Source organism: Peromyscus eremicus, chromosome 19, assembly GCF_949786415.1.
Source record: "Peromyscus eremicus chromosome 19, PerEre_H2_v1, whole genome shotgun sequence".
Classification (NCBI taxonomy): domain Eukaryota; kingdom Metazoa; phylum Chordata; class Mammalia; order Rodentia; family Cricetidae; genus Peromyscus; species Peromyscus eremicus.
Window position 1 is genome coordinate 33,671,850 of NC_081435.1, and position 24,658 is coordinate 33,696,507.

The 24,658-nt window shown below is 37.0% G+C and overlaps 1 protein-coding gene across 1 annotated transcript in view; it reads left to right on the forward strand.

The window, feature by feature from the left end:
- Ythdc2 (YTH N6-methyladenosine RNA binding protein C2) overlaps positions 1 to 11,954 on the forward strand; it is a 59,529-nt gene extending 47,575 nt beyond the window's left edge. Inside the window, exons 24-30 of the mRNA XM_059246054.1 lie at positions 126 to 235; positions 1,882 to 2,174; positions 4,280 to 4,457; positions 7,472 to 7,675; positions 8,599 to 8,781; positions 9,941 to 10,034; positions 10,134 to 11,954. Coding sequence (XP_059102037.1) covers positions 126 to 235; positions 1,882 to 2,174; positions 4,280 to 4,457; positions 7,472 to 7,675; positions 8,599 to 8,781; positions 9,941 to 10,021 — 1,049 coding nt within the window. The 3' untranslated portion in view covers positions 10,022 to 10,034; positions 10,134 to 11,954. The remainder of the gene's footprint in view (positions 1 to 125; positions 236 to 1,881; positions 2,175 to 4,279; positions 4,458 to 7,471; positions 7,676 to 8,598; positions 8,782 to 9,940; positions 10,035 to 10,133) is intronic.
- The last annotated feature ends 12,704 nt before the right edge of the window (positions 11,955 to 24,658 follow it).

Genomic DNA, 24,658 nt, shown 5'->3' on the forward strand with positions numbered 1-24,658 from the left:
ATGAACTTCCTGAATGAATTGTTAGACTGTGAAAAGGAGTTTTGCACATAAGAATATCTGCTCTGTGGCTCTGCCATTTTGTAAGAAGGTAAAGTGATGCATTTTTTCCATGTGTGTTGTGACAGCTGATGGCATTCCCAATGACAGTAGTGACAGTGAAATGGAGGACAGAACTACTGCTAATTTGGCTGCTTTGAAACTTGATGAGTGGCTTAATTTCAAACTAGAGCCAGAGGTAAGTTGCTTTTTAATAGGACATAATTTTTTTTTAGTTGATATGAATTGAAATAGCATGCTAAAATTTTATCTTCAATATTGATCCCATAGTATTAGAAAATACCTATGGCTTGTTTTTCAGTTTTCATAGAGCCATCATACATTCTCTGCCACACTGAGTTTTTCTTCTGTCTGAGGACTCAAAATAATGTAGATACAGCCCAGAGTCTATGTTTAACTATTATCTTGCTTTGTTTGTGCTGCTATAACACAGTACCATGGGCTGAGTAATTTTTAAAAACAAGAACTTCCTCAGTCTAAGATCAGGGTGCTGGTGAGGGTTACTATGTTTAACCAGATGACAGCTTAAACCCTGTGTCCTCAACAGGGAAGAATAGTGTGTCCATATATGATGGAAAGCTGAAGGGCAAAAGACATAGACTCTGTCATCTTTTTAGAAGGATGTCTAATCATTGTCATTTCTGAAGATCACATCTTCCATTACTGTTACATTGGGAATTAAGTTTCAACATACATTTTTAGAGGGCCCAAGATCATCTAAGCCATAGTAGTAATACTTTAGTATTTCTGGATATGTAATAATTGAGTATTGAGTACAGAACATCATTGATTTTTGCCATTTTATTAGAGAAAGATATGAGTTCATTTTGTTTTCATAACTAAATTGGGAGAGAGAAATTTTTGTTTTTCAAATTTAAGATTTTCTTGACACAGTCTTTTCTTATTCCAGGCCGTTTTTTTTTTTTTTTTTTATGACCATTCTCTGTCCATTTGGGGACACAACTGCGTTGTCAGTGTTCAGCACTGGCTAGCTTTTCTCTTTATCCATCACTCCTCTTATTCATGTATTTATCACATGAGCATACTGCAGTCTTGTTCCCATTCCCATCAGTCCTTTACTTCCGTGTTATATGCCAGTCTGTCTTTGATAACCTGCTCTACTTGGCACTATTGTGTATCTCCTCCCCTTTTAATCCTGCCTCTCTATATTTTTCCTCATGAATCCTGCTCCAAATTCTCTGTCTTAAATAAAGTCAGTCCTTTTTTATTCTTCTTCCTTTGTAGTCATTTCTTTTTGCCTGTGTGCTGTGCTTTAAATTTCAGGTGCTTATGCTTTAAATAAATTTTCTGCTTCTAAGTGCCTTGCTATTTTCTTCACTCTCGCTCTACACAATTCCTGCTAACTTTATGTCTTTGTAGATTTAGAACTGATGGCACTTATGTCTCTCAAGTCTGTCTCTAGATTAGGCCTTCTTAATGCATCCATTTGATTCCTGACCATCGTCATTCAGATGCTCTATAGATGCTAAAGTATGATATGGATAGGCTAAGTGCTGCATTTTTCCTTATTTACCTAACTGCTGCCTTTTCAGTATTAACCACACACTACCATCATCAGTGTTTACAATCTCCATTATTAGCTGTTTTCTTTCCTTCTGTGTCTCTAGTGCCTAGAATATAATATGATCGCTAAAAATTTCATTTATGCAACAGAATGAATGAAGTGAATAGAAAATTATCTTGAATGTAAGATAAAGGTAGTTCCTTATACAGACAGTTATAGACCATAACTAATGTCAAGAACCTTCTTAATTTATGATACACATTTTGCTTGTATTTGAACTGAGGATGCTTTGATTACAGGCTGCCAGTTTATTGCTGCACCTCAGACAGAAGTGGCATAGCTTGTTTTTACGCCGGATGAGAGCTCCATCTAAACCTTGGTCTCAAGTCGATGAAGCTACCATACGGGCAATTATCGCTGTTTTAAGCACTGAAGAGCAGTCTGCAGGTTTACAGCAACCATCTGGAATTGGCCAGAGGCCAAGACCCATGTCTTCAGAAGAACTTCCTTTGGCTTCCTCTTGGAGATCCAATAACAGCAGGAAAAGTTCAGCTGACACCGAGTTTGCTGATGGAGCCACTACTGCAGAAAGGTGAATCTAGTACTTGATATAGATGGGTACATTTTCTCCAGGACAATGACCTGTTTGTACTGCTTCCTAATCATACATAATGTAGTGTATGTAAAAGATCACAATAAAATGGAGTTCATTACTTTAAGATGTTTCTTGTAAGTACTAAGGGAATATGAATGATTCTAAGGTGGTGCCATTCTTTCAAGAAAAAACTGAAAATGTTGCATATCCAGAATCCGTAAATTTAAGGTCTTTTTGGAAGATAACAAGTTCTGAAATGATCCACTTTAGTCTAGACACACTGACTAGGAAACGCTGGCAGTGCTCTTTAAGGAGCGGTTTTCCTACAGCACTACCTACTGTTAGTCCTCCTAGCTAGCACTCCTACAGAAGAGCATGCTGCCTCTTCAGTGACACACTGAGTGCCTGTTGGATGTAAGGACAACAGCAGTGAAGAAAGCAGGTAGTGTTTCTTCATTCCATCAAAATAACAATTTTCCCACTCGCTATATGTTGTACATTTATTTGAATCCGGGGTACATACTACGTAGGGTGTTAAGATTTTTTTAGTATATGGCCATATGGAGTATTTCCTCTTACTTTAGAAATTAGGTCAGTGCTGCTGTGAGATGCCCAACATACTGAACTTGTCTGTTTTCAGCTAGCATCATTAAATCTTATACTCTATTTATTCTGTGTAAATTAGTGGGTAGCTTTCAAGGTCTGATTATATCTCTGGTTTAGCAAGAGTATTTTTAGACGATATTGAAAACCTTATACTGAAACCAGAATATACCACAGATTATACCACAGAGTACATACTGTGCATTTTTTTAAATTAAAAAAAATATTAAATGATATTTGTGGTATTTATAGAATTTTAGAAGAATCTTAGAGTTCATTAAGATAACTTTTTAATTTAACAAATTAAAGTTCACATTCACTGGGTTATATGCTCATTTAGTGTCCTTCTAGTATATAGATTTCATTCTCTTCACTCTAGTCCAGTATTCTTTCCATGTTAGTATACTACCATTTTTAAGTTTATTTTACATGCACAGTACCATTTCCGATTTCTTAGAATGTTGTTTTTACCTCGTTTTTTAAAATGCACCCTATAATCTGTGGTTGTTTTTTGTTGTTGTTTTGGTGTGTGTGTGTGTGTGTGTGTGTGTGTGTGTTTGCACACGCACACACGCATATGTGTGTGCCATTGTCAGAAATTAATATTGGATGTCTTCCTTAGTAGCTTTCCACCTTCACTTTTGAGACAAGGTCTCAATGAACTTAGACCTCCCTTATTTGGCTAGCTGGGGAGCAAAACCCAGGGATTTGCCTCTCTTTGGCACCCTAGTTCTGAGATTACAGACACCGCTTTTTATATTGGTACTGGAGATTGAGTTCAGGTCCTCATGATTGCATGGTAGATTCATTTCAAATACTTGACGAAGACAACTTAGAGGAGAAAGGATTTATTTTGACTTGCATTTCCATGATGGATAGAGTCCATCGTGCTGGGGAAGACCTGGCAACAGGGAGGAAAGGCATGGCAGGATTGGATGTAGGAGCAGGAAGTTGTCTGGTCGTATTTCACCAAAGAATAAGAAGTGTAGTGAGGCTATAACCCCTTAGAGCTTGACTTCAGTGCCTTGCTTCTTCTAGCAAGGCTCAGCTGCTGAAGTATTCATAACCTTCTGAACAGAACTACCAGCTGAGTAACAGTGGTCAAACAGAAGAGCCTATGGGGACATTTTACATTCAAGTCACAACATGTAGCAAGCACTTCGCTGACTGAGCCATCTTCCCACCTCCCAACTCTTTCATATATATATATATATATATATATATATATATATATAGTTTTACATATTCATTTATTTATTCACTGCGGTGCTGGGGATCAACCCAGGGCTTCAGGCTTGCTGGGTAAGTTTTATATCACTATGTTACACTCCTAGTCCATTCTAGTCCCATCTTTCTTTTTTATTAATGTAAATAGAAAAATGAAATTCCCTTAAAAGTACTCCAAACATTGTATATGTTATTGGGATTTTGGACTGAAATAGCATTCCCTTTGTATTATAAACTCATATATAACTGACCTGTGCTTCTTCTTGCTCAAGAGTACTGATGAAATCTCCATCTCCAGCCTTACATCCACCTCAGAAGTACAAAGACAGAGGAATTTTACATCCTAAACGGAGCACTGATGACCGATCAGATCAATCATCTGTGAAATCTACGGACAGCAGCAGTTACCCAAGTCCTTGTGCTAGTCCCTCTCCTCCGTCCTCAGGGAAGGTAGGGCATCCACAAGCTGTAGGAAAGAGCGGCTTCACAGCCCACCTCATGTACATAGTTATACAGAATTATAAAGCTTGTACTTTGGTAACTGTGGCCTGTGTTCTCATTCCTACCACTTAGTGTATTTATTTATTGATGGCTTATAGCCATGCAGCTCATTTTTTTTTTTATTTCTATAGAACTTTTTGGTTAGAACAAAATACTATCTTGATATTAATTGGTTTATAATTCTTTCAAGTGTTTTCTGTGGTTCAGTGATTATTTTAAACATATAAAATAAAAATTAAAAAATAAAATATAAAAGATAGAAAATTTTGATATGGAATTGAAAACTGTCTTTTAAAAATGATGTTAGTGGTTTCACATGTTCAGAAAGTGTTTATTTTTACTTGTGTTACGAGTACATGGATAAGGAAGTATTTGATGGTGAGTTACTTGTGTTTTGGTAAACTATGTCGGCTGAACACTTGCTAAATAACAAGAAAGAACATTTCTGTGCTTACATTTTATTTTGGGGAGCTTATTTTAAACCCCTTTATGAAGGTATACTTTGTTCAAAGAACTTGCTAGTTTATGGGCCACTGAGATGGCTCAGTGGGTAAAATGCATTCCACCAACCCTATGACCTGAGTGGTTCTTGGGCCCCAGCTGGCAGAAGGAGAGAGTGGAGGCCTGCAGGTTGTCCTCTTCTTTCCATGTGCTGTGACATGAACACCTCTCCTCACACACACAGAGATGCAATAGAAAAATGATCAGTTCCAACTGAACAACTTCTGTGAATTTTGGCAAGTGTATATAACTGTAATGATACCATAGTCATATACATTTCTATTACCTTGATACCCCGGTAACCACTGCTCATTCTTCTTAATGGCTTGTAGATGGAATCGTGCTTTTTGTGTCTAGTTTATTTTACTTAATGCAATGCTTTGAGATTCACCTATACTGTTGAGTGTAACAGTTATTTTTTTCTCTGAGTAGTAATTCCGTTGTATAAATGTGCCATGGTTTGTTTACATATTTACCAGCTGATGTGTACATTTAGGTTACTCTATTTTTTTTTTTTTACTGAAGATGCTGTAATATTTGAATGGAGCCTTTGTATGTAGATGTTTTTATTTGGTGTTGGATACCTAGGAGTGGGATTGTAAGTTGTATAGTAAATGCTTGTTTAGCTTTACAAGAAACTACCCCACTGCTTTTCAAAATGGCTGAACTATTTTCCATTTTCTGCAACAATCTATAAGTATTTCCTTTGTTCCAAATTGACAAAACTTTTCATTTTATGACTTAGTTATTCTAGTGGGCTGTATAGTGATGGTTCATTGTTGTTTTAATTTGCATTTCCCAAGTGTCTAGTGATGTTCAGCCTCTTTTCTTGTGCTCACACACCATTCTGTATATAGTCTTTGGTAAATTATTTATTCAAATTTTTGTTCATTTTATGCTCTTCTTTATGGGTTATCTTTTTTTTAAATTAAGTTATAAGAACTTTCTGTATATCTAAGGCATTTGTTTTAACATGCTTTGATATTTTTATTTTGAGTGTAAACTGTTCATTTTTTGTAATGTTATTATTTGCAGTTACTATTTTATGTCTCAAGGTTCCCCATGTATCTTTAATATCTTCTGCTATTTAAAAATACCTATTTTTATAGTATTTGTGGGTTTTTTTAATCTTCTAAACATCATTCACACAATTTATAACAGGTTCTTTACCATTCTTGTCCACTGTCTCCAAAATCTGTCATGTGAGACTGCATGTATTGATTTTTTTTTCCTGGTTATGGGTCCTATTCTTTATTTTCTATGCATTGCTTATAAATTTGTTTGACTGTTAGATTTTTGTTGTGTTCCTTTAAATAGTGTTAAATTTTGTTCTGTTATTTAGGCTAGTTACAATCAGTTTAATACCTTTTTTGTTTTGTTTTGTTGGTTTTTGAGACAGGCTTTCTCTGTGTAGCCCTGACTCTCCTGGAACTTGCTTTGTAGACCAGCTGGCCTAGAACTCACAGAGATCCTCCTGCCTCTGCCTCCTGAGTGCTGAGATTAAAAGCCTGCACCACCACACCCAGCTCCAGTTTAATACTTTTTAACTTATAAAAAAATTATTTGTATGTGTGCATGTACATGCCTGTGCACGTGTGCATTCACATACCAAGACAACTTTCAGGAGTCAGTTCTCTTCTTCCACCATGGGTTCTAGGGGTTAAACTCAGGTCAGGATGTTTTCTTGGCAAGCACTGTACCTTGCTGAGCTATTTTGTCAGTTTAATAATCCTTTTGAGATTTGATTAAAAGAAGTGTTACAGTAAGTCCTGAGCAGTCTTTGTCTTGGTATTAGTTTTCTTCCAGTCCGCAGGTGTGGGCAAGTGCACTATGTATTACAAGGTGTCCGCTCTGGCTGAGGATATCAAATATCCCCAACCATGTGGGAGACGGGGGAATTATTTAGTGTACTGCTTTCCTTCCATTTTTTGCCTACTCTCAGCACATTTCTTTTGTTTGAACATTGACATTCAGGTTATACAGTGCCTAGCCATCCACTTTTAGGGACCCTTCTTCAGTTTCTCTGGAGCTCTTTGTGCAGCTCCTTTTTACATTGCTGTGCCCATTCTAGTCACTTCGGTGTCTAAGCTTCAGTGAGAGTACTGGACTGTCCGCTTTGTCATCTTGAAACTGCCTCTAGGCAGAAACTGGAGCAATTTTGGTTTTGTTTTCAGAACTGCAAGGTTTTAAAAACATTTTCTGAAAATTCATTCTAAGTATAAATTAAAATTAATAAAGTTCCTTTCTTGATATTAGGCATTTTAGATGTTTGGACCTAAGTTCTTTTTGGCTTTTTAACCTCATTTTGATTAAGCCTTGTAAAGATTTTAAAGCATTACAACTATTTACATTTGTTGAATATTTGTTAAAGTTTATGTGTTTATAAAGATGTTATTTATGAGAGCCGACTGGCTTTGAAAGGTCAAATTACCTTTCAAGAACATATATACATTCTTTCATAGGGTTCAAAATCTCCTTCACCGAGACCAAACATGCCTATTCGTTACTTCATAATGAAGAGTAGCAATCTGAGAAACCTTGAAATTTCTCAACAGAAGGGTATCTGGTCTACAACCCCTAGTAATGAGCGGAAGTTAAATCGAGCCTTTTGGGAGAGCAGCATGGTTTACTTGGTATTTTCTGTTCAAGGATCTGGACATTTCCAGGTAAGCCATCCTGAATCAATAAAATGGGCTTTGTTTTGCCTGTAGGTTACACTCTCAAATTCAGAGAAAAACCAAACCAAACCCTAGATTTCTATTGTATTGGGGTACAATAAAATTGTCTGTGGTGTGACTGGAAGTGAGGTCAATTTCAATTTCTGCAAGGGGGCGATAGAACTCTGCTTTTACCTTGACTTACTAGAGTGTTTCCAAATGAGTAGTTCTGACAGCAGCTTTGGATCTGTTGGTGGATGAAATGCCGAGAAGCTTTGTCTTTATAAAATGTTTATGTGGACTAGAAAAGTTATTGACAATGAAAAGACCATGCTTCCTTTTAAAAGAAATTTCAAAGTTATGTTCTATTGTATGGATAAAAGTTTTGCCTAAATGTCTGTGCACCACATGCCTGCAGTACCCATAATGGCCAGAAGAGGGAGTCAGATCCCCTGGAACTGGAGTTATAGATGGTCACGAGCTACCACCACATGGATGGTGAGAATTGAACCCAGGTCCTCTGGAAGAGCAGCTAGTGCTCTTCACCATTGAGCCATCTCTGTCTCTGAGATGGTTTCTTAACCACCTTTGACTTAACTTGCAAACTGTTGAATTATTTCATATTTAATTATGGTATTCATAATAAAAATTACAAATTTGATTATTTTTTATAAAATAAATGCTGATTTATAACTGTCGATACATTATTTAGAAGCTATTAATATTTGAAATTACATTAGACTAGAATTAGTTTCTTCCAAAATTTGATAAAGGTCTTTTTGGTTCTTGATAAATTTATATTATTTTAATATTGTATCTTTTCTTTAAAATTCTTTAAAAATAATAATTACCCCCATTGGGTAAAATATATATATATATATATATTTTAATATCATCTTTGCTTCCTTCTTTTCCCTTCCTTTCTTATACAGGGATTTTCTAGGATGTCTTCTGAGATAGGAAGGGAGAAGAGTCAGGACTGGGGGTCAGCTGGACTAGGCGGAGTATTTAAAGTGGAGTGGATACGGAAAGAAAGCCTACCCTTTCAGTTTGCACACCATTTACTCAACCCTTGGAATGACAACAAGAAAGTCCAGATAAGCAGAGACGGCCAGGTATATACTGGCATCTTACGTGATTTCTTTTGATTTTCTTTTCTTTGGTTGTTACTGCTCAGAGAAGAAAATGGATAAATATAAAGTGCATATACCATAGACACATGAGCAAGAGTGGTTCTGATTTATAAAGAGCATAAAAATCTGCTAGCAAATGTCTTATAGATCCTTTAAAATATTTTGTTGTTTTGTTTCTTGCTGTTTGAAATTTTTCATGAGTCACTTCATGGAGCTTTCTGTTGTCAGTGACACATGTGACCAAAGCAGAGTCCCATCCTGGGTAGTTTGACTGAAGTCTCAAGCTGACAGCACCGTCAGCTTCCTTGGTGTTTAAGCACATTATGTAAATTGTAGCCTTTTAATTCTAGTGGCTTGCTTTATTTCTGTCTCCTTTGCTTTTTTGATGCTGCCTCTTTGCATTTAAGCTAGTAATACAATGAGAATTAATGAATAGTGCCAAAATACTGTGCTAGCTGCCTTGTGTAATCTGTTCTTAGTAACATACAGTGAGCTATTGGTCCCAATTATATGGGAGAAAGGAGATTCAGGGGTTAGTTTTTACCAAAAATTACATCCAATAATTTATTTGAAGCATTGTGGCTTACTTCAAACCACCCTGGGGAAAGAGTTGAGTTCTTTCTAGATACTCTTTAGAGGTATCATCCGTGCCACAGTAGGAGGAAAAAGTGGCATTCTTTTTATTCATATCATAACGTTTTAATGTATTAATTTTGGTTTAAATTAAGTAATTTCTAAGGAATATGTAGTCACTTAAGATGCCTTTTTAGGGAGAAAGCCTTAAAACATTTAGGTTTCAAACTTTTGGAAGTTCAAATTTAGTGCTTCTCTTGAATCTCCACTTAAAATAAAATTCATTGTTTCCATCTGACAAAATTCCAAGTTGATTACATGGAAATCTGTTGCCAGTTTATCACAAAAAATGTGCAAGATTTTCACACTAAGTAGAATTTTAAATCTGATTATTAACTCTATAAGAAATAGTATGTACTGTTTGATACTAGCATGATCTGATTTTTTTCTTTTTTTATGATCTGATTTTTTAAACATGAAATTTAAAGTGATTTTTTTTTGCCTTTTTGTCCACATATTTTTTTACTGCCCATTTTTTAATGTTTATTTTAACTTTTGACTTATCTAGGAGCTAGAACCTCAGGTTGGTGAACAGTTGCTCCAGTTATGGGAACGTCTTCCATTGGGAGAAAAAGCTACAGCGGATTGACATTGACATTCAGGTTATACAATATTTGGCTTGGGAACTACTTGCAGTATTTGTTATCATTAGGATGACTTTCAGATTATTTACCTTTTTCTTTTTCTTTTTACTTTTTCAGAACTCCTGGCTATGGAAGAGCATTATGCCTATTGTAACTACTGAATGCACTGACTTGTTGAAACCTTGATGAGGTGTTGTGTGTCATGAGTGGGTCTTGTAGCTTAGAGTGTTACTTCAGAATCATCATCTTCATATAGATGAAAAGATCATTTGAATTTTTGTAGTGATTTTAGGCAATGATTATATAATGTTAATTATATGTTTCTGATGAAAGAAACAGCAATTTTGATATTTGGTATAACAATACTTACTTTAATTTAATTTGAATGTAAACATTTCTTTAAAACATTCAGTTGATGATGACAAACTTTTTTTTAATTTATTTATTTTGTTTTGGTTTTTCCAGACAGGATTTCTTTGTGTAGCCTTGTCTGTCCTGGAACTAGCTCTATATGTATACCATGTAGACCAGGTTGGCATCGAACACCCAGAGATCTGCCTATTGCTGTCACCTGAGTGCTGGGATTAAAGGCGTGTGCCACCACTGTCCGGCTATGCCAAGCTCTTATTGCTGACTGTTTAATTCAGGAAAGGCGTGAATACATCAGTACATCTAAACATCATTCTATAAGAGTTGGCTTTTAGGTTTATCATTAAACAACCAAAAAACTAAAAATTTAAATTATCTCCATAGATCTAGTTATTTATAAGGGCTATTCATTCTGTTATTTTTAACCTGAGGTATAGTGAAGAAAACAGAAGGAATGCTATTTTCTCTGATTACAGAATGAAATCAAATCTGAAGAAAGGTAGTTTCTCTCTGCCCTTGATCAACCCAGTGCTTAATTTTATTCCTGGTCCTGCCTTTTTTAACGGATGTACAGTATACTCATTCTTTTGTTCTTCCAATGAAGCAACCTTCACATAACTATTACTATTATGGCCTCTTTGTTTTGCTACAGAAACCCAGTTTAGAAAACTAAAATATATGGACATTCATACAAGTTTTTAAAAAAATGCTCAGCAGTTACTGGTAGCTTGGTTGCTGTATATCTTTGAAACTAAAGTTCACAAGGACCATAATTCTTTATGTCTTTAAAAAGTGCCCAGCGGTTATTGGTAACTTGGTTGCTGTATGTCTTTGAAACTAAAGTTCACAAGGACCACAATTCTTTGTCTTCTTCCATTTACTTTTCAGTGTTTTTTTTCTCACCCGTGTTTTATATAAATGGGGCATTTATTTTTCTAAGTCTGTGTGAATGCCAAGTGTCATGTTTCTTTATCATCTCAGAGTAACTTGGATGTCTTTCCTACTACTGGTTAACAGTTTCCTTAGACTTTTAGAGAGTAGAAGTACAGGACAAAAACAACAGCGTGTCTCTGTTACTGAGCTCTAAATAGAGCAGGCTTGACAGTGCTTTTCATGGCGTTTGAGTCATTGTTATAAAATGAATTTAAAGATGAAAACAAATGTCTGGTTCTATATTTGAGAACAAAGACTTGAAACATCATGGATTGGCATGAAGTCTTGAGAACTCTTCTACTTTCTCTGAGAAAACATACTGGTGCATTGCTTTAGGATATAAGCTGTGACTTTTGTCTGCACTAGAAATTGTGTTATAGAGATAAATATGTAATATATGAATGCATACATGTGCACACACACACTCACTCACCCACCCACTCACACACTTTGAGACATACCTGTAAGCTGAACCAAAGTGAATTATGCTTCATTGTATGTGTATTACATTTCTCTTCCTATTAAAAAAGCTTACAGTTTTCCTGATAACATACTTTTTTTAAGGTGTATATGTAGAACTTTTCAGGATTCTAAATTTGGAAGGACTTTTAAAAATAAAACTTGTTTAAATTTTCACCTGTTTTGTAATATCTATCCTTATAAATAAGTGATGCATTTGTTGTTAGAGTAAATATAATTTGAATGTAATTAAAATGCTGTGTTTTGAAGAAATGAATTTTAAATATACTTATTAAATGAAATTTTATGAAGTTATTCAGACATGGTATATGATACCTTTCCTCATTCACATGTAACATTTTAAATCTCTTATAAGCACAGTCATGATTGTTTTGTTTAAAACTTGCTTTAGACACTTTTCTGATACTAAGACTGAAGAAACCCAAGTTGGTAATACTTTCTGAGATACCAATGAATTTCAGTTACCTTGAAGAATATTCATATGTATCAGTAACCTTTTTCAAATGGCAAAAATCTCAAGAAGTGTTGAGTATAAAATGTTTAAAATACTTTAGCATAAAATCAGTTAACTATGGATTTTCTATTCAGAAGTGGGGATTTATACCATATTGAAACATTTTTGCATATTGCAAAGAGTACCTTGTCTTCAAATGCTAACAGTTTTCCATCTAGCAAATGGAAACACTTGCTGTTTGCCAGGCATCATTTGCCTGTATCTTTGTAGAAAAGTAGTAAGCTGAGAAACTTGATTTCAATTAGTCCTTTCATCTTTGAGAGAATTTTAATATTTGTTATTACTAATTCACTGGGAGCAGTTCAGAAGCCTTTATTGATAATAAGTAGTTAGTATACTTTATAATGGCTTATTTAGATGCATCAGCTATAGTTCTTGCTGCTTAGGTAGATCCTATATGCTTGAAGGTGGCAATTTTGTTTTGTGTAGTATAGCATAATTAGGTCAATGTAGACTAAGTGCTAGGGCATTTGAAGAGGATGGTCCCTAAAAATTTAATTATTAAGCTTTTTATTTTAAAACTTATGTGTATGTATGAGTGTATGTCATGTGAGTGCAGTTGTCTGGAGTCTAGAGAAGGGTATTTTATTCCTTCAAGTTGGAGTTATAGGCAGTTGTGAGGCATCCGTGGGGATGTGGGAACCAAATTTGGGTCCTCAGGAAGATCATGAAGTGTTCCTGGCCTCTGAGCCATTACTGTAGTCCCTATATTTGAGTCCTTTTAAGAACTGATAGACCGGCCGGGCGGTGGTGGCGCACGCCTTTAATCCCAGCACTCGGGAGGCAGAGCCAGGTGGATCTCTATGAGTTCGAGGCCAGCCTGGACTACCAAGTGAGTCCCAGGAAAGGCGCAAAGCTACACAGAGAAACCCTGTCTCAAAAAAACAAAAACAAAACAAAACAAAAAAAAAAACTGATAGACTTTGTAAAATAATTGGGAAAGATAGTTAAAACTGTGATAAGTTGGGAAGGAGCAAGATATCTTTGAGAGTTTATAGTTTATAATAACTACCTGCTAAAATGTTAGGTAAGAATTTTAGGTGGACTTTAGAATAGCAAATAAGAATATGTTCAGGGACCTTAAAAGGCTATGCGTAAATGCCTTAATAAAGACTGAAAACAGTGGAACAAAGTAATGAAAACAATTTAAGATGTGAAAGTAGAATTTAACAACAAAGTCACTAAGGAAAACCCAAACTGAAAAGAAAAATGGAAGTGAATAATTCAGGATATCAAACAAAAGCCTCAGAGGTAAGTCCCACTAACCAATGAAAAGACTTGGGAGAATTTCAGGTCTTGAAGACAAAAGTAGAAGAAATGGATAGTTCAGTCAAAGAAAACATTAAATCTAAAGAAAATCTAGGCACAAAATATCCAAGAAAACTGAGATATCATTAAGAGACACAACCTATGAATAATAGGAATAGAGTAAGGAGAATAAATACAGGTCAAAGGCACAAACAGTATTTTTAATAAAACTATAGAAGAAAACTTTCTGAATCTAAATAAAGGGATGCCTATCAAGGTACAAGAAGCGTACAGAACACCAAATAGACAGGACCAAAAAGGAATTCTCTAGGATACATAGTCAAAACACCAAGTGTACAGAAAAAAGAATGTTAAAAGCTGCAAGGGAAAAGATGAAGTCACATATAAGATAGGCCCTTTAGAATAACAACTGACTTCTCAATGGACACTGAAAGCCAGAAGGTCCTGGATGATTATTCTACAAGCTCTGAGAGACCACAGATGCCAGCCCAGACTTCTGTATACAGCAAAACTCAATCACCATTGACAGAAAGAAAAACATATTAACACCAATGTAATTTCTATCCACCAATCCTGATTTACAAAAGGCACTAGAGGAAAACTTTAGTCTCAAGAGGTTAACTACACCCAAGAGAACACAAGGAGTAAATAAGATCAACAGTAAATCAAAGATGGGGGATGGGAAACACCCATACCTTAAAAAAAATAACAAATCATCATCAAAGACGGACATCGTTTGAAAAGGATGGAAAAGGATATTCTTAAAAAATGGACCCAAGAAGCAAATACATACAGCCATTTTAGTTTCCAACAAAGTAGACTTCAAAACTAATCTGAAGAGATGGGTACATTACATACTCCTTAAAGGAAAAATCCACCAAGAGGATATTATAATTCTAAACATGCACCAAACACAAAGGCACCCAAGTTCATAAAAGAAACACTGCTACAGCTAAAATCACATATTGGCCCTCATTCAGTGATGGTGGATGACTTCAGTACCCCTATCCCACCAATAGGTTATTCAAACAAAAACTAAAAGTTAAATATGTAACAAACAGACCTAGCAAACACATTACATCCAAACATTCAAGGATATACTTCTTTCTCAGCAGCTCATTTACCACATATTGGCACACAAAGCAAGTGTCAGCAGATACAAGAAAATTAACGCCCTGCATCCTATCTGACCACCATAGATTTAGGCTGGATACCAACAACAGAAATAGCAGAAAGTATACAAAATCATGAAAAATAACTCATTCATGAATGAAAACTGGATCAAGACAAAGGTCAAGAAGTAATTTATAAACATTTTAGAATTCAATGAAAATTCAAATATAACATACCCAAACCTATGAGACACAATGAAGGCAGTTATAAGATGCAAGTTCATAGCACTAAGTGCCAACATCAAAAAAAAAAAAAAAACAAAATCTAGAGAGATCTCATATTAGCAACTTACTGACATACCTGAGAGCCCTACAAAAACAAGAAGAAATAATAAAAGAGTAGATGGGATAAAACAATCAAACTCAAGGCTGAAATCAATGAAACAAAATAGTACAACGGAACCTCTCCACCCAGCCAAATCTCCGACATCCTTCTCCAGGGTCTAGACTGGTGAATTTCCCTGACACTACCCTCCCTGCATTCTCCCCAGTCCGACAGATCTTACTACCTACATCCATGTCCTGGCTTTCTTTGGCCATTCCTGCCTGTGCTGCAACAAAAACCTAGGCTATTGTCAAGACCTTCCCTCTCTGTGACAGCTCCCAAGTCCTCCCCTCCCCCCATACTACATCCAGCATCTGCACCTAGCCAGATCTCTCACATCTTTTTCCAGGGTCTAGACCTGTGAGTCTCTCTGACCCTCCCCAACCAACCAAATCTCACATCCAGTGCTCCTGCCTTGACCTAGTCTTTCTACCCCTGCCTGTGCTACAGGTCATTTCCAACCTCTAGGTCCAACCCACTCACACATCTCCTGCCCCAACCTGCCTGATTAATACAAACCTTAGAACTAATAAGAGTCCACATGTCTAATTCTCATTGCAAAAATACAAATAATATGAAAGACTGAGCTAGTATCTTCTCTAAAACCCACCAGTCCTGTCAAAATATTTGCCAGTGGATACTAACCATCTGAACCCCAGGACACAGAAGTAAAAGAACAACCATAAACTTCAACAAAGAATTCAAGGAATTAAAGACACAAAGAAACAGCTCAAAAAAATTAAAGAAGACACAAATGTGGTAATATTTTGTTGTACTCTAATAAAATTTGCCTGAAGATCAGAGGACAGAGCCAGCCACTAGATTAAACATAGAGGTCAGGCAGTGGTGGCACACACCTTTAATCCTAGCAGACATACCTCTGTGAGATCAAGGCCACATTGCACTAAGTGAAATTGATCCAATCTAGGAGAGAAACAGAGCCAGGCAGTGGTAGCTCACACCTATAACCTCAGTATTTGGGAAGCACACACACCATTAATCCCAGCATTAGGAAGGTTGAGATAGGAAGTAAAATGGCTGGGTGGAGAAAGACATATAAGGCGTGAGGAGGCAGGAACTAGAGACCCTTTTGGCTGAAGACTCAGGCATTCAGTCTGAGGATTTGTGGAGACAGGATCTTCTCTTTTCATCTGAGGAGTTGGCAAGGTGAGAAGTGGCTGTGGCTTGTTTCATCTGATCTTTCAGCATTCACCCCAATATCTGGCTCTGGGTTTTTATTAAGACCAATTAGGGTTCATGCAACACACAAAGAAACACTCGATAAAATTAAGGAGAAAGAACTTAAGGAAAATAAGTTCCTGAGAACAGAATCCAATGAGGAGATACAAAAAAACACTGAAGAGGACTCAGGCTAAAATGAAGATGAAATTGAAAAATCCAATAATTCAACTAGAAAACTCAAAAGAAAAGGGTTACAAGCAGAATGAACCAAGCAGAAGAATTCTATCAGGGCTTGAAAATAGAGAATCTAAACCAAATAAAATGAAAAATTAAACAAAGAAAAATAACCCACAGGAAAGGATGATACAAAAAATGTGAGACACTATAGTGGGAAATCTAAGGGAGTCTGCTTATGGGGTATAATGAATTTATTAGGACATAAACTGGAAAAGACAGCTCACTAAACAGAATAGGTGAATTGTTGCAGGGTTCTGGAAGGGTGAGGTCCTGTCCCATGCTTCTCCTGCTGCCTGAGTCAGTCCTCACCATCCAAGCACAGGAAGAGAAGAGAGAGGATGTACATACCTATCAGGTCTTAGGGTAGTCCCAAGGCCATGTCCCAAGGGCTGGTACTTCAAGGTCATAGGTAGAACAGGTATCTACTACAGGATACCATGAAAAAAAAATAAACCTTTGAATTACAGGAATAGATGAGGGAGAAGAATCCCACATGAATGGCATAGACCAGAAATTAAAGAATATCATAGAAGTAAACTTCTTCAAATTCAGGAAGCATACACTTATACAGATACAAGAAGCACACAGAACACCAAATAAACAAGAAAAGAAAAAAATCTCCATTAGCATATCTAAGTATACTAACAAAGAAAGTTTGCTGAAAGCTGCAAGAGATAAAACACAAGTCATATAAAGGAAATACCATCAGAATAAAAGCTGCCAGAAGACATGGGTGGGAGATGCACCCCTCCCATCATCAATACCGCCCTGCCCACCACCAGCTGCAACACCTGGGAGAGCAGCCCCTGTACCTCACCTGAGTAGCACAATAGAGCCAATCTTGTTGGCAGAAGTGTGGGTGAGCCAGCTCCGAAGTTGTTAGCACCCGGCCCATGGTCAGGACAAATCTCTCTCATCCACCAATCCTGTAGCTGCTTGGACCCAAGTAAACACACAGAGGCTTATATTAATTAAAACTGCTTAGCCATTAGCTCAGGCTAACTATTGACTAGCTCTTACACTTAAATTAACCCATAATTCTTATTTATGTTTAGCCACGTGGCTTGGTACCTTTACATCTTGTTTCCTCCATGTCTCGCTGGTGACTCCCAACTCAGCCTTTTTGTTCCCAGAATTTTCCTCTCTGCTTATTCCGCCTATAATATACTTCCTGCCTGGCTACTGGCCAATCAGCGTTTTATTTATCAACCAAATCAGAGCAACACACACATTCACAGTATACAGAGTGATATCCACAGCAGGTGAGATAGCGGGCCCTGAGGTCATAAAGGAAGGAGAGCTGCCCCTGCCCACCACCAGCTGCAAAACTTGAGAGAGCAGGCCCTGCACCTCACATGGGCAGGACAATAGAGCCAACCCCATTGGCAGTGATGTGGGAGAGCCAGCCCTGATATTGTAAGTATGGAAAAGATGTCCCCATTACTCACCTGTCATGTGGTGGCATGGGCTGGGGAGAGATATCCCCCCTCTCCCCTACCCATCAATGCCTGAGGTAGGTGGGAGAGTAGGCCCAGAGGTCATAAGGGCAGGAGAACTAGTCCTGCTCCTCATATGCTGCAGCATTGGAGAGAGTGGCCCCTATACCATGCCTGGGCAACACAGTAGAGCTGGCTCTGGAGATGTAGTAAAAGCAGGAGAACTGCCCCCACTCCCTCCTTGCTCATTGCTCCAAAGGGTGAACTTTCTATGCAGGAAAGCTCACCCTGGTGGTGAGGACAAGAGAGAGCTGGTGGGCTGACCAACCCTGCAAACAACCAAGGCCCAGAATGTAGGTTATGTGTTGGTCCACCCCTATATTCACCCCATCTGTGATCTGTGGGAGCACATGAAAGGACCAGTCCTGCAGACCCAAAGCTGCAGGATTTCACAACACAGGGCAACAGCAGGATAATCAAAGGAGTTCCAGCGAGGACCTAGCATCGACAGTATAACAGAAACCAGAGGCCTTGAACCAGACAAATGACTCTGCAATGAACACTTGCAAGTAAAGATAAATGGATAAAAGAGTTTATTGCATGATTCACTATGTCACACCACAACTTCCATGACGAATTATTCCCCCCTTTCTATTTTTCTCTTAAATTTTATTGGGGGGGGGTTCTGCAACAGCAGGAGGTGGATACACAGGGATGGGAAATGAATGGGATGGGGATGCATGATGTGAAAGACACAAAGCATAAATAAAAAGAAAGTTAAAAAAGAAAAAGCTGCCAGAAGAGCCTGGAACAATGTTTTCTAAGTCCTAAAATATCATGACAGCCAGATTAGACTAATATACCCAGCAAAACTATCCTCCATAATTGAGGGAGAAAGAACAACTTTTCATGATACAAGCAGTCTTAAAAAGTTTTATATCTAACAAGTCAAACATGAAGAAAACACAAGAAACAGTATTTTGGGTTGAAGAGAGGAATAAAGGAGAGCAGAGACTGGGAAAGAAATATGAAACCCTAAGTATTAAAATATAAAACACCACTGAGAACACAAAAACTGCTACCAATATCAACATAATGACTGAAATCACCACTGCATTTCAACAATAACTTTAAGTATCAATGGCCTCAGTTCTCCAATCAAAAGACACAGGCTGACTTAATGGACCAAAAAACAAAATCCATTTATTTGCTGTCTACAAGAAGCAGTTTTAAAGATAGGCATCACCTTAGAGTAAAAGGACAGAAGTATTCTAGTCAAAAGGGACCAGGAAGCAAGTAGGCATTGCTATCCTAATATATGACAAGATAGACTTCAAACTAAAACTAATCAGATAAAGAGGAACACTTCAATCTAATCAAGGGAACATTGAAACAAGAAGACATTACTAGCCTAAACATACATGCATCACACTCTGGGACACCTAATTTCATAAAAAGTGTGCTGCTGTGTTTAAAGACACAGATCAACATCAACCCATTAGTAGTAGGTAATTTCAAGACCTCATTTTATCCAATAGGTCTTCAACAGTAAAACATCAAAATTAATTGACATCATACATTAAATGGTCTTAATGGATACCTACAGAATATTCTATCCAAACACCAAGGAATATATATTCTAAGCAGCACATGGAAGCTTTTCAAAAGTAGACCACATCCTGGGACTCAAAACAGATCTTAACAAATTGAAAAACATTTAAATAACTCCTTATGTCCTATATGAGCACTGTGTAATAAAACTTAAATTGACAGCAAATAAATCTCTAGTATGTATACAAACTCAGAGATTAAACAGCTTATTACTGAGTGACAAATAGGTCAAAGGAAGAAAGAAGAAAAAAGAAAGAAACAGAAAGAAAATTTTCTAGAGCTAAATGAAAATGAAAACACAACACAAAAAAACCTTATGAGACACATTGTAAGCAGTCCTACGAGGGAAATTTATAGGTCTAATTGCCTACATTAAATAATCAGAAAGAGCACAAATAAGTGACTTAATGTTGTTACTAGACAATTTCGAAAAAGAAGAAACCAAATCCAAACCCAGTTGAAGCCAGGTGTGGTGGTGGCTCACGCCTTTAATCCCAGCGCTCAGGAGGCAGAGGCAGGTAGATCTCCATGAGTTTGAGGCCATTCTGGTCTATATAATGAATTCCAAGACAGCAAGGACTGTGACAGGGGACCCTGTCTAAAAAAAGCAACAAAAACAGTAGACAGCAAAATATACTAAAAATCAGAGCAGAAATCAATGAAATAAAAACAAAAAATATGAAGAATCAATGAATCTAAGAGTTGGATCTTTAGAAGATAAACATGGCTGACAGACTCCTGGCTTAACTGACCAAAAGAAAGAATAAGGGGACCCAAATTAACAGTGTCAGAAATGAACAGGGAAGCATTACAACAGATACCAAATAAATTCAAACTATTACAAGAAAATACTTTAAAAACCTACACTTCATTAAGCTGGAAAAATCAAAAAAAAAAAAAAAAGAATTTCCAGATTCAATAAAACCACCAAAATTAAACTAAGAAGTCAACACCTAAACAGACCCATAACAAATGAGAAGATTGAAATAGTAATAAAAAGCCTTCCAGCTAAAGAGTCCAGGGCCAGATGGATTCACAGCAGAATTCTGCCAGACTTTCAAAGAAGATTTGAAGCCAATGCTTCTTAAACTATTCAAAATAAAATAGAAAAAGAAGGAGCACTTCCAAACACCTTCTATGAAGTCAGTATCATCTAATAACAAAACTAGGTATAGATACAAGGGTAAAAAGAAAACTATAGGCCAATATTGCTGATGAACACAGACTCAAAAATTCTCAGTAAAATATTTGTGAACAGAATACAGACAAAAACCAAAAAGGTTATGCACTATGACCAAATTGGCTTTCTCCCTGAAATTCAGGGATAGTTTAACATACACAAGTCAATAAATGTAATAAACCACACAAATGGACTTGAAAACATAGATGGCATGATTATCTCTGTAGATGCAGAAAAAGCTGTTAATAAATTTTAACATGCTTTCATGATGAAAGCACTAGAGATTGTAGGACAAATGAAACATACCCCAACATAATAAAAATATAATAAGAGCTATATATGAGAAACCCACATCCAACACCACCCGAAATGGAGAAAAACTTGAAGCAATCATACTGAAGTCAGGAACATGAATGCATGTCTACTATCCTCACTCTCTTTCAATACTGTGCTTGAAGTACTAGCTGAAGCAACAAGGCAAGTGAAGGAAGTTAAAGAGATACAAATAGGTAAAGAAGTCAAACTATCTTGATTTGCAGATGACATGATACTATTTATCAGAGATCCCCAAATTATACCAAAAAACTTCTAGAAATGATAAACCAATTCATTAACGTGGCAGGGTACAGAATCAACTTGCATAAATGTGTAACTTTTCTATACAGTAGCAAAAACATGCAGAGAAAGATTATGAACACGCTCATTCATAATTGTCTATCTAACTATCTGTCTAGCTATCTATTTATCTATCTATCTATCTATCTATCTGAATAATCCTAACCAAGGAAGAGAAGGGCCTCTAACATGAAAAATAAACTTTTGAAGAAGATAAAGACACAAGAAAATGGAAAGACCTTCTGTGCTCATGGATTGGCAGAATTAATATTGTGAAAATGACCATTTAACCGAAATCTGTTTACAAATTCAATGCAATCCCAATCAAAATACTCATTTCATTCTTCACAGAAATAGAAAAAATATCCTAAAATTCATGTGGAAACTCAAAAGACTCCAGATAGAAAAAAAAATCCTGAACAGAAAGAACAGTGCTGGAGGGATTGCTATTCCAGATCCTAAGATATATTATAAACCAAGAGCAATAACAACAATACAGCATTGGCACAAAACAGATGTGTAAACCAATGAAACAAAGTGGAAGAACTAAACATGAGTACATACACCTTTAGCCAGTTAATATTTCATAAAGATTTCAAAAACATAAGCTGGAGAAAAGAAAACAACTTCAACAAACAGGATTTGGAAAACTGGATATCCATATATATAGAAGAATGAAATTAGACCTGTGTCTATTACCTTACTCACAAACTAACTCCAAATGTATCAAAGACCTAAATGTGAAACCTGAAACACTCAAATTGCTAGAAAAAAAACACAGGTAGTACCTTACCTGATACAGGTGTAGGAAAGGACTTTCTGAATAGGACTCATGTGTGCAAGAATGAAGGCCAACAATTGGCAAGTAGGACTGCATAAAATTAAAATGCTTCTGCATAGCTAAAGAAACTATCAAGCAGATAAAGGGGAAGCCCAGAGAATGGGAGAGAATCTTTGTCAGCTATACATGTGATAGAAGCTTCATATTCAGAATATATAAAACACAAACAAAAAATTTAAAAATCAAAAAATCCACTTAAAAATGGACTGGGGAACTGAACAGAGATTTCCCAAATGAAGGAAAACAATGGCTAAGAATATCTTCCCCAAAATGTTCATTGTCTCCAGCAACTAGGAAAATGCAAATCCAAACAACTTTGAGATTCAGTCACCATTTGTGAGATTGCAAGTTGGTGGAGCCATTATGGAAATCAGTGTGGAAAATTTTCAAAAAGCTAAAAATAAATCTACACATGACCCAGCTATATCACCCCTTGGCATATATCCAAATAATTTGTTGTCCAACTCCATAGATTCTTGGTCAGCCTGCTCTATTCACAATAGCTAGGAAATGAAATCAACCTAAATGTTCTTTAAACTGAATGGATAATGAAAATATGGTATACACACACTACAGCATACATTTAGCTGTAAAGAAAAAATTAAATCATGAACTTCGCAGGTAAATGGATGGAATCAGGAAAGGGTCATATCAAGTGAGATAAGTTACACTTCAAAAGACCAATATTGCATGTTCTCTCTCACTTGATGCTCCTAGCTCCAAATCTTTAGATGATGAGTACATCGCCTAGAGAAACAGTAGAAATCAGGAAAGTAAAAAGGGATCATTGCTAAGGATAAGGGGTGGAGGAGCCATAAATAGGGTAATAGCAGGGTACAAGTGATCTAATCAGGGAAATGGGAAAGGGGGACTCTAATTAGAGAGAGGGATGGAGATAAATACAGAAGATGGAGGGTAAAATAACAGCAAGGGTTTCTGAAAAAGCCACGAGGAATCATATTATTAACTACCCTCCCAAAAAACAAGCCAACCTCTATTGGTGAAATTATTAAGGCCACTCCACGTAGTTAAAAGGAGATTTATTTAATGGCGTAACTTACAAATTAAGGGATAGGTAGGTCGCGGGGTCTGGGGAAGGTGTATCGCAGTCCAGCGGTGTTCTCTGGAGCTCTGCTTGGCCCACCTCCACCGTCCAGGGTCCTGGAACAGAGAGAGAGTGCTGGCCCATCCAGATCTCATGTCTCCAGGCGCCTCCCTTGGCCCACGCCTTGTAGGTGTGACAGTTGCCGAAGTCTCAATGGGGGTTGGAACATCCAGATCAAAGCTGGAATGGCTACCCACTACAAACCTCCAAACAAAAAAATTACAGTACATGTAAGTCTATATAAAATTACATATATAGTTTAATTACTTCTTTTTTGGGGGGGGGGGGTTGAGACAGGGTTTCTCTGTGTATCCACTAGTTGTCCTGGAATTCAGTTTGTAGACCAGGCTGGCCTCAGACTCACAAGAATCCATCTGCTTCTGCCTCCTGAGTGCTGGGATTAAAGGCCTGTGCCACCACTGCCCAGCAAGACTTATTTTTCATTTCATTGAATGCTTTTTTTTGAGAACTCGTACATGAGTACTGTATTTACATCATTTCCATTTCTTCCTCTCCCAACTTCAACTCCTCCACATACCTCTCAAATTCATGACCTGTTCTTCAATTATTATTGTTGAATATGTATGTACATACATATAAATATGACCTGCTGAGTCCATTTATTGTTCTTATATGTAGATATGCTTAGGGCCAACCGCTTGAGATTGGAAACCTATCAAAGGGCACTTCCCTAGAGAAGACTGACTCTCTCAAAAAATCATTTAATTTCAAACTGGAAGCCTCCAAGTCCTCATCCAGAGTGAATCTCAGCTGAACTGCTGCTAAAAGCCTAAAGAAACAAGATCAGCTGAGGAATTGGCAAGGTGAGGTTGGATGTGGCTTGTTTTGTTTCTCTGATCATTCAGTGTTCACCCCAATACCTGGCTCTGGGCTTGTTTTTATTAATAAGACCTTTTAAAATTCATGCTATAGATGGTTGTAAACTTCTATGTGAATGTAGAAAAGTGAGCCTAGGTCCTCCACAAGAGCAACAATTGCTCTTAACTCTTGAGATATTTCTCTAACCTCTAAAGTATGTTTTATTCAATTAGAGAGCTGCTTGTGATGGTTAGTCTTAGTTATCTATTTGACAGCATTGGAAGCGGGGAACCTAGAATGAAGAAATGCTTTTATCAGATGAGCCTGTGGGCAAGTCTGTGGGGGTATTTTCTTGATTGCTGATTGATGAAGGACGCCCCACTTCTCTGTGGGTGATGTCATTCCTGGGCAGGTGGGCATGGACTATATAAGAAAGCAAGCTAAGCAAGATGGAGGTGGGGTGGGGGAGTAAACAGCATTTATTTGTGCTCTCTGCTTCACTTCCTGCCTCCAGGTCCTTGCTTTGATCTTTCATGAAGGACTGTAACCTGTAA